At 50.3% G+C, this 8,699-nt stretch overlaps 1 protein-coding gene across 2 annotated transcripts; it reads left to right on the top strand.

The window, feature by feature from the left end:
• Positions 1–2,277: 2,277 nt before the first annotated feature.
• On the top strand, positions 2,278–8,187 carry PHB1 (prohibitin 1). 2 transcript variants are annotated; one of them, XM_062019183.1, is made up of 7 exons: positions 2,278–2,331; positions 2,880–3,005; positions 3,410–3,571; positions 3,988–4,130; positions 4,739–4,855; positions 5,931–6,026; positions 7,003–8,187. In XM_062019183.1, the coding sequence occupies exons 2-7, from the start codon at positions 2,918–2,920 to the stop codon at positions 7,213–7,215; spliced, it is 819 nt and encodes a 272-aa protein (XP_061875167.1). In that variant the 5' UTR covers positions 2,278–2,331; positions 2,880–2,917; the 3' UTR covers positions 7,216–8,187. The 2 variants fall into 2 exon arrangements, with proteins under 2 accessions (XP_061875167.1, XP_061875168.1); XM_062019184.1 differs by lacking the exon at positions 2,278–2,331 and adding an exon at positions 2,341–2,369.
• The last annotated feature ends 512 nt before the right edge of the window (positions 8,188–8,699 follow it).

Below are 8,699 nucleotides of genomic sequence, written 5' to 3'. Positions count from 1 at the left end.
GGGAACTCCTGTTAACTTCTTGATCGATACAGGAGCTGAATATTCTGTACTCTGGTAATTGGGGCCAGCGGACAAAAAAATAAATGGGATTGCCCGAGGGGTTCTGACTCAGGCCTTTGGTCCATGGAAACGCCCAGTGGCCTATTTACCCATTATCAAAGCCTGCTGTTAACAGATCGTATCGTTCTCGCACCACCGGCTGTCCTGAATCCGGCCGCCCTGCTGCCTGAGGTAGGGAATCTTCCTGTCCACAGCTGTGAGAAAATATTGGCGGAAGAGACTGGTATTTGGGCAGATCTCCCGGACCAACCCTTGCCAGGGGTGCAGTCGTGGTTCACAGACGGGAGTAGCTACCTCGTGGAAGGTAAGCGAAGGACCGGAGCAGCAGTGGTAGATGGGAAGAGGGTCGTATGGGCCAGCGCCTTGCCTGAAGGGACCTCAGCACAGAAGGCTGAATTGACCAAATGGCCGATAAACATGCCAAGGAGGCGGCCCAAGGACCCATGATCGTACTGACCAAAATCAAAGAACTCACCTCGGTGGGAAGCTCAGAAACTAGAGAAAAGGTCATCCTGTCTGAAGAAGAGAGTGTGGCCTCCAGTTGACGCACTTGGGACCTGAGAAAATGCGGAGTCTCCAAGGTAATTGGGTCAGACAATGGACCTGCCTTTGTCGCCCAGGTAAGTCAGGGGCTGGCCAAACAATTGGGGATTGATTGGAGGCTTCATTGTGCTTACCGGCCCCAAAGTTCAGGACAGGTAGAAAGGATGAATAGAACTATAAAGGAGACTTTAACTAAGTTGGTTACAGAGACCGGCGGGGGTGATTGGACAGCCCTTCTCTCCCTTGCTCTTTTCTGCGCGCGAAATACCCCAGGACCCACGGGGTTGACCCCCTTTGAGATTATGTATGGGGCGCCCCGCCCATTAATGAGACTTTGGGGAGCTGGGCACGTCCTGATGATGATATTGTTATGTTTGTTGTATTAGTAGCTATGATTTATGTTGTCTACAAGTGTATTTTAGGAATCATTGCCAGAGAAAAGCACAGCATCAGCCGACTTATGGGAGAAGGTTACATAAGAAGAGAGCTGAAGTAGCCTGAAAACTTCTGTCAGAAAAGGCTTGACAAGAGACTGGGGTCTGCGTGGATGGCTCGCACTGATCAACCTGGTCTCCAGCCTTGTTTTGTTACAATAATTAGTAGATTAGTTGTTTTTGTTAGATGATAGGATTGGTAATAAGCCCAACTCAAGTACCCTGGAGCGTGAACATGAATTCTAAGATTAGAATTATTAACAAAAAGGAGTGGGGAATGAAAGAAAGAAAAAAAGATTGAACTGGAATGGTGTCGGAAACTGCAGGGTAAAACTGGGGACATTACCCCCCCCCACGCTATCAGGGTGACCTGAGTTGGGGCTTGTTTGGGTTTTGGCTCGTTTGGGCATGTATGGATATGTTGGGGTTTGTTTCGGTATGGTTGGGGCTTGTTTGGGTTTTGGCTCGTTTGGGCATGTCTGGACATGTTGGGGTTTGTATCGAATGGAACTGCGCAGGTGTGCTGGGATTTTCCACTCTCCTTCCCCACACTATTGATGTGCAGATGTGCTGGAATTTTCCGCCTCCTCCCCTCTCTATATAAACCCTCCCCGCCGGGCCTCGTGGTCGCCTCCTCTATCTCCTGCGTGAGGTATGAGACGGCCCGGAGCTCCGAAATAAAGCCACCTCGTGTTTTTGCAGCAAGCTGGTCTCTCGTCTTCCTTGAGGTGATCGCCGTCCGGTATTCAGAGAGAAAGTTCCGAATAAGGGAAGCTTTCACATGGAGCTGTTCCTCTGCAGGTACAGGACTCTGCACTTGCCATTGTTGAACTTCATGTGGTTCCTCTTGGCAGAGCTGCTGCCTTTGTGGCATTATCCCCAGAACCTGTCTCTGTGCAGACATGAAACAAATCAATATTTAGGCTCTTTGTGTAGATTGGCTTATTGTACACACAGCGGGGCGACTGACCCGCTTTTCGGACAACACCTCGGCCCCTGCCCTGGTCCCTGCCCCGGCCTCGGCCCGGAGCAGCCCCATGTGGGTCCCCCCCCCCCGCCAGGACTACAATTCCCATGAGGCCCAGAAAACAGCCGCAGCCAATGGGAAGCGGCCTTACTCAGCGAGCAGGCCGCCGCGGAGCTCGCCGGGAGTTGTATGTCGCCCGGTAAAGAGCAGGGTTACTTAGAACTACACTTCCCAGAATGCTGCGGTGACGCACGAGCCAATAAGGAGCGGGCCTCTTGAGGCGGCGCGCAGGCGCACTGGGACGGGCGGCCGCGGATTCATGTGGAGGTCAGGGGCAGGGGGAGGGAAGTGGCGGGCAGCGTGCGGTACGTCCCGGGAGTTCCCGGGGCCGGGGCGGGGGCCGGGGCCGGGGCTGGGACTGGGGTCGGGGTCGGGGACGACGCCGAGGCTGAGGCCGAGCTACCGTCTGCGGGCGGGAGCGGGGCCGCAGCTCATGGGACGCCTGTGCTGGGGGCGCGAGGCCTGTGAGAGAGCTGGGGGGAGGGAGGCCCGGCGGGAGGATCCGGGGTGCTGAGAGGGACCGCGGGTAGCCGTGATGCGGGGCCGGGACGGGCCTGGGTCGGGGAGCGCAGACGCGTTGGGGACTGCGAGGCCTCAGGCTCTGAGCCAGGGAGTATGTGGGTAGAGGAGGCCCGTGGGGCTGCGGTGGCTGTGGCGGGGAGAGGGGTCCCTGGAGGCCACGCAGGATCACTGCAGGGTAGAGGGATTTTTTTTGGAGGGGGGAGGCTTAATCCTTGGCTCCGTAGGCACGTGCACCCAGGAACCCCTGGGCTTCTTGCTTAACGTGGTTTGAACAAGCTCGTGGGTTTTTGCAGGAGGGACTTTTTAAAGGAGCTGGAACTGGACGTGTGAAATGGCTGCAAAAGTGTTTGAAAGCCTTGGGAAGCTTGGCCTGGGGTTGGCAGTTGCAGGTGGAGTTGTTAATTCTGCTCTTTACAATGGTGAGTGTGCAAAGCTGACTGCTTCCAGTTCACTTCGTATCTTCTATTTTGTTGGGTTTTGTTGTTGTCAGTATTTTGGCTGCCCTCTGCTTTTACCGCTAATGGCATGAGGCCTTGCTGGATTGCTCTATACCTCATACATTGCACAAGCAAGAGGACTGCAAGTCCATTCTCTAGAAGGGTGCCAATTAGCTGCTGCCCTGGTGAGCAAAGTGAGCCCTGGAGTCAGAGCTGCATTTTCCCATTGCTTTGTGCCTCCCAAAGCTCTTAACTAGTTCCACGAGTCTCCTGTAGCAAAGCGTCTATCCCCAACAGACTGTTGCCATGGAGAAGGCTTTGGTGGTGTGCAGGTACAAGGGAGTGCAATGGTGAAACTGTCATCGACATGCTATTTGCTTCTGTAGTTGACGCAGGCCACAGAGCTGTCATCTTTGACCGATTCCGTGGTGTCCAGGACGTAGTGGTAGGAGAAGGTACCCACTTCCTCATCCCCTGGGTGCAGAAGCCCATCATTTTCGACTGCCGCTCTCGCCCCCGTAACATTCCTGTGATCACTGGCAGCAAAGGTGAGTGTTTGGACCTAGCAACTCTGAAAGAACCAGATGTTCTGATGATTTGTTTGGGTTTTTTTTCTTCTGGCTGTGGAGATCCCACTTCCAAGTGCGGTTTGGCACAGTCAGGAGTGGTTTGATCTGGGTTTGTAGTTACAAAATGGGTGAAAAGACCCTTCATTCAGTCCTGTGAGTCATCCCTTTAAACAAAAGTCCCCGCTTTTACATTAGGGCAAGTAGTTCCCTGCATTACAAACAAGCTAAGGGTTTGGATCCCAAGATAAAAGGGGTAGCCAAAACAGGTCTTCTCTGCTGGCAAAAAGAAGTCTGAATGCCTATTACGTTTTATTTAGTTACCCTGGGGAGGAAGACAACTTCAGGATCTCCTGTCCCTGTGGTTTGCCAGTAAACTCATGCCTCTCTTCCTACAGATCTACAGAACGTGAACATCACGTTGCGGATCCTGTTCAGGCCAGTGACTGCCCAGTTACCACGGATCTTCACCAGTATCGGAGAGGACTACGATGAGCGTGTCCTGCCCTCAATCACAACTGAAATCCTCAAGTCTGTGGTGGTAAGGACAAAGTGAGAGTTGCTGGGCTCTGCTGGATGTCTTTCTTTTCTTCTTTTTAGGGGTGAAGGACCCACTGGAGTGTGGAATATGTTGTGCTCCAGAATAAGGCTTCTCTTTCCTTCCCCCAGGCTCTCATGGGCCATCCAGAGTAGCCATACTTATTGTTTCTCATTCTAACTGCTTGGCCTGACCCATTTCACATCGGGTGGTCTCTGAATGAAAGGCTTTTTTGTTACCTGCTGTTACCTGTGTTCTGCTCTCTAGGAGTCTCACAGGCAGGAGACTGGGATTTTCACTTGTTTATTCTTATATTTCAGCCTACTGAAGACCTCTGGTTTTGGAAGCATCCCCAGGAGACTGCCAAATAATTGCTAACCAACTGTAGTCCAGCTTTTACATTAAGTGGACAACCTCCCCTCCAGCTTCTGTTTAAATTCCTAGTCATTCAGTCTTTCTTTGACTTCAGATGCTTGGGGAGCTTGGTATTTGCTAGCTTTGGGACAAGTAGGGGATTAAGTCTGAGCTTAATGGGTGCAAGGACAGGTAGAGCTTGGAGAGTTTACCACCTTTTGGAGCTTTCTTCTCACTTCTGTCCATTCTGATTTCAGGCTCGCTTTGATGCTGGAGAACTGATCACTCAGAGAGAGCTGGTCTCAAGGCAAGTGAGCGAAGACCTCACGGAGAGAGCAGCAACCTTTGGGCTCATTCTGGATGATGTGTCCTTGGTAAGAGTCCTCCCTTTTCAGTTTTTCTCTTTGGGAATGTGCCCAAATAAGAGCTGTGAAGAAAAGGGACTGAGTTTATCTCTCTACAGTTACATGTGACATAGCAGTTACGAGTTGTTACCTCCGGTTTTGTCACTGGCCTGTGACCTTGAGTGAGCCCTTGAAGGCTCTGCTACACTGGCTCTTCTACAGACTACACTGTTGCAGGGCTTTTGTCCTTACAATGAAGAGCAGATGCTTCTGTGGGTGATGGTTCAGGCTGCATGTTGCTTTAGAGAAGGCAGCTGTCCCACAACCACGTTGAGACACAGGGAGAAGGTGCTGGGCATGAGGAGGTAGTGCAAATGTACACTTTTCATAGCATCTGATTTTCTATGAGGTATTAAATTATTCTCTTGGCTGTTTAGTCTTCTAATTCAAGGAGAAAGCTATTCAGGGAGGGAAGGAGCTCTTCCCTCCTACCTGCTTATAAACTCGTAAACTCTGGTGTTATATATCTGGCCTGGACACACACCTCTCCCTCCCTTCTGGGCCTCCCCTCGAAAGCCTGCTTAGAAGAAAGGGACATTCAGGGAGTCTTTGCAGGAAGACAACTTCATTTCTGTAAAATGTGAGTTTTGACTGTTTCTGGTGCTTTCTGCTGAGGACAATACTGCAGGAAATTCACCTTTCCCCCTTGTCCCATACCCTGCACTGCAGCTGCTTAGCCCAGGCTGAGCACACCAGTGCATCAGCAAGCAAGAAAGGAGTTAGCTAGCTTGGCAGTGGGCTTCCCTGCCTTGGAGAGGAGTGCTGAGTGAGCAAGTTTGAGCAAACAGTAGTGGCAGGGTAGCGTGCTGTGTCTCTCAGGGTACTGTTACTGGTCTGCTGGACTGGAACAGCGCTTGCAGTGTCTCCCACAAGAGTTATAAACTGGTTGGGGAGGCCCACTTGTTGCAGCTTCTGTTCTTTCAGGTGTACTGGCTTTCCATCTCCATTCAGGTTTCACTGGTATAGGCAGGCTGCCTGCCCTGGTAGCTGTGTGAGTCGCAGCAGTACTCCTGTAAACTGTCAGTGCTTGCTTTCTGCCCTGTAGACCCATCTGACCTTTGGCAAGGAGTTCACGGAGGCGGTGGAAATGAAGCAAGTGGCCCAGCAAGAAGCAGAGAGAGCCAGATTCATTGTGGAAAAGGTACGTTATCCTTCTGAGAAACTTGGAAATGGCTGTTGGACTCCCTTTCTCACTCTAGCTTGCAGTGAACATCTCACTCACCTGCCCAGGAGACCGGGCAGGTTGAATGACAAAGTCACTTAGGGTCATAATGCTGGTACAGTTCTCAGCTCTGGTACACAACTGTTGGATAGAAAAAGCCTAAGGTTGGTTTTGTTGGGTTTTGGGGTCTTTTTTTCTCCTAGTACCATGTCATAGTTTTCCTGGATTGCTGAACAGAAATGTCTGCATGGAGGAGGGAGGGAACTGCACTCAGAAGGAAGTATCAGTTAGAAATGGGGTTCAGTGTTGAGATTTGCAACCCTATCCTGCTGTTTGTGAATTTTGAGAGGGTGACTGAAGCTCTCCGTGGTGTTTGATACTGAGGGGGGCGTAGGGACCTGTGTCTTATGAGTGTTACTGGCTGCATGTGAGACCACATGATCTCAGATCAACCCAAGACCTCAGTGAACATCCACAGAAACAATTCTGTGTACCCTGGTACAACTGAGAACACACACCTTTTGAGACACTGAGAACCTGCAACTACACCCAGAGCTAAACCAGTGCATGCAGTAAGATGGATGTAATCAGACAAGATGATTAAACAGCAGAAGTGTTTACCTGACCTGTTTTTAACTCCAGTGAAGTTCCTGAATCTTTCATAGACAATTTTCCACCAGGAGTGCCTTTAGGTGGGTTAATGTTTCATGTGGTTAAGACTGAAAAAGCAGTTTAAAGATTACTTTTTCAACCTTCTTTTCCACAGTAGGCAGAAAAAGAGTCCAGGAGAATACAGCTTTAAAATAAAATGACCCTCTATCTTAGCTGTCCTGCTGGGGAAAATAATGGTGGAGTGGTGAAGTGAGAATTTGTATTTTAAACACATCAATAGCATCTCCCTTCGCTTTTGCTCTTGTTTTCTCCATTGCTTATTCACCTTCTTGTCTACTTCTAGGCTGAGCAGCAGAAGAAAGCAGCTGTGATCTCTGCTGAGGGAGACTCAAAAGCAGCCGAGCTGATTGCCAACTCACTGGCCACTGCAGGCGATGGCTTGATTGAGCTGCGCAAGCTGGAGGCAGCTGAAGACATCGCGTACCAGCTCTCAAGGTCCCGCAATATCACCTACCTGCCCTCTGGACAGTCTGTGCTCCTCCAGCTGCCACAGTGAACCCAGCTCCGCAGCCATAGCTAGTCTGGGCACCTCTACCTGCCAGATCAGCCCTTTCCAAAAGAATCTTTGCAATTTTCTTCATTGGTAAAAGCTGAGGATATTAAAATTCGACCTATTTCAAATTCTTAATCAAAATAAAACTGAACACTCTTGACAACAGACCTGCATATCCCTCCCATGTATGGTCAGAGCAGAGGCTCCTCTGGCCATTAAGCTAGCGTTGAGAATTGCCCCTTTCCAGGCAGTTTGAGCAATAGGAGCAGAGTTCTCATCTGGTCACTCCTGGGACAAACACGGAGCACAGGTGACTCCCTGGCCACACGAGTGCTCTGTCAGTCAGGTTTCACGGTCATGCTTCAGTGCCTTTAGGCTTGCTGAGCCAGAGTCATTACAGACTTGCTGGTCCTGAACTAGAGAACAGGAACACTCAGGACTTGCTCTTCAGTTGAGCCAGTCTGTTCTCAGGTGTCAGCGGAGAGTAGGAGGACATCTCTGCTGTTAGGGCAGTGGCTCTGCTGTGCCTGTGTGAACCACAGCACTGCTTGCTGGAGGCAGAGGTTGAGTGGGTTGTGGTTGGGGGTGAGAATAGCAGCAATTCACTTTATGAAGTAGATGGATTTCAGGCAGAGAGAAGATACATCCTCTGCAGGAAATACTTACCATGCATGCTGGAAATGGGACATCTCCACTTCTTACCCCTGTCACTAACACGCTGATCTGTTTGTTGCCACTCACCCTGTTGTGCAGCAACAGTTCTTTCACCAAGGTTGGTAAAAGCGGGAGTTTGCCTATTGCAAACAGCACCTGGAACAAAGAGGGGTAACTTGGTGCTCTGTGGCTCAGGTGGTCGGAGTGGGCAGAATTCTCTGTTACATCAATGCTCTTATGTAGGGAATCTGAATTGTGAGGAGGATGTGATGGGTTTGAGATTGTATAACCAGCCTTCAATAAATGTCACAGTTCCAAGTGTAGCAGTGTGGGTTGGTGGTTTTTTGGTATCTCAGAAGAATGAAGGTTCCACTGAGTGGAGCAAAACACCTCATGTTTGTGTTAGATTATTTGGATAAAAGTCACTCAAGCATAGGCAAATAGGTCTTGCTCCTGACAATTTCAAGCTTCAAGCGTGATCCTTAGACTGAATTCCTGCAAGAAGGTTAGGCTCAGAGTATCCGGAGGTTACTGCCAGGGCTTTTGACTGCTTTCCATGTGCAGTTCAGGTTGGTTGCTTGCTGCATGGACATGTATTTTCCAGAGTGCTTTTTTGATGCATCACTGTCCCATTAGAAAATGGGTGGATTGTACCAGGTACAGCCTACAGTGTCAGAAAGGCATTACTCTGTCCTGCAAATAGGTTGCTCATGTGATGTTTGTTATCCCTGAGCAGTGCAGTCTTAGGTGGGTGTCATCACTGCCCTGAGGATGTTGAGCCCTGGGGAAAGCTGCTGTGGGTGTCATCACTGCCCTGAGGATGTTGAGCCCTG

This window comes from Colius striatus, chromosome Z, assembly GCF_028858725.1.
Source record: "Colius striatus isolate bColStr4 chromosome Z, bColStr4.1.hap1, whole genome shotgun sequence".
Lineage (NCBI taxonomy): Eukaryota > Metazoa > Chordata > Aves > Coliiformes > Coliidae > Colius > Colius striatus.
Note: the sequence above shows the minus strand (reverse complement) of the source record. Positions and strands in the feature narration are given on the sequence as shown.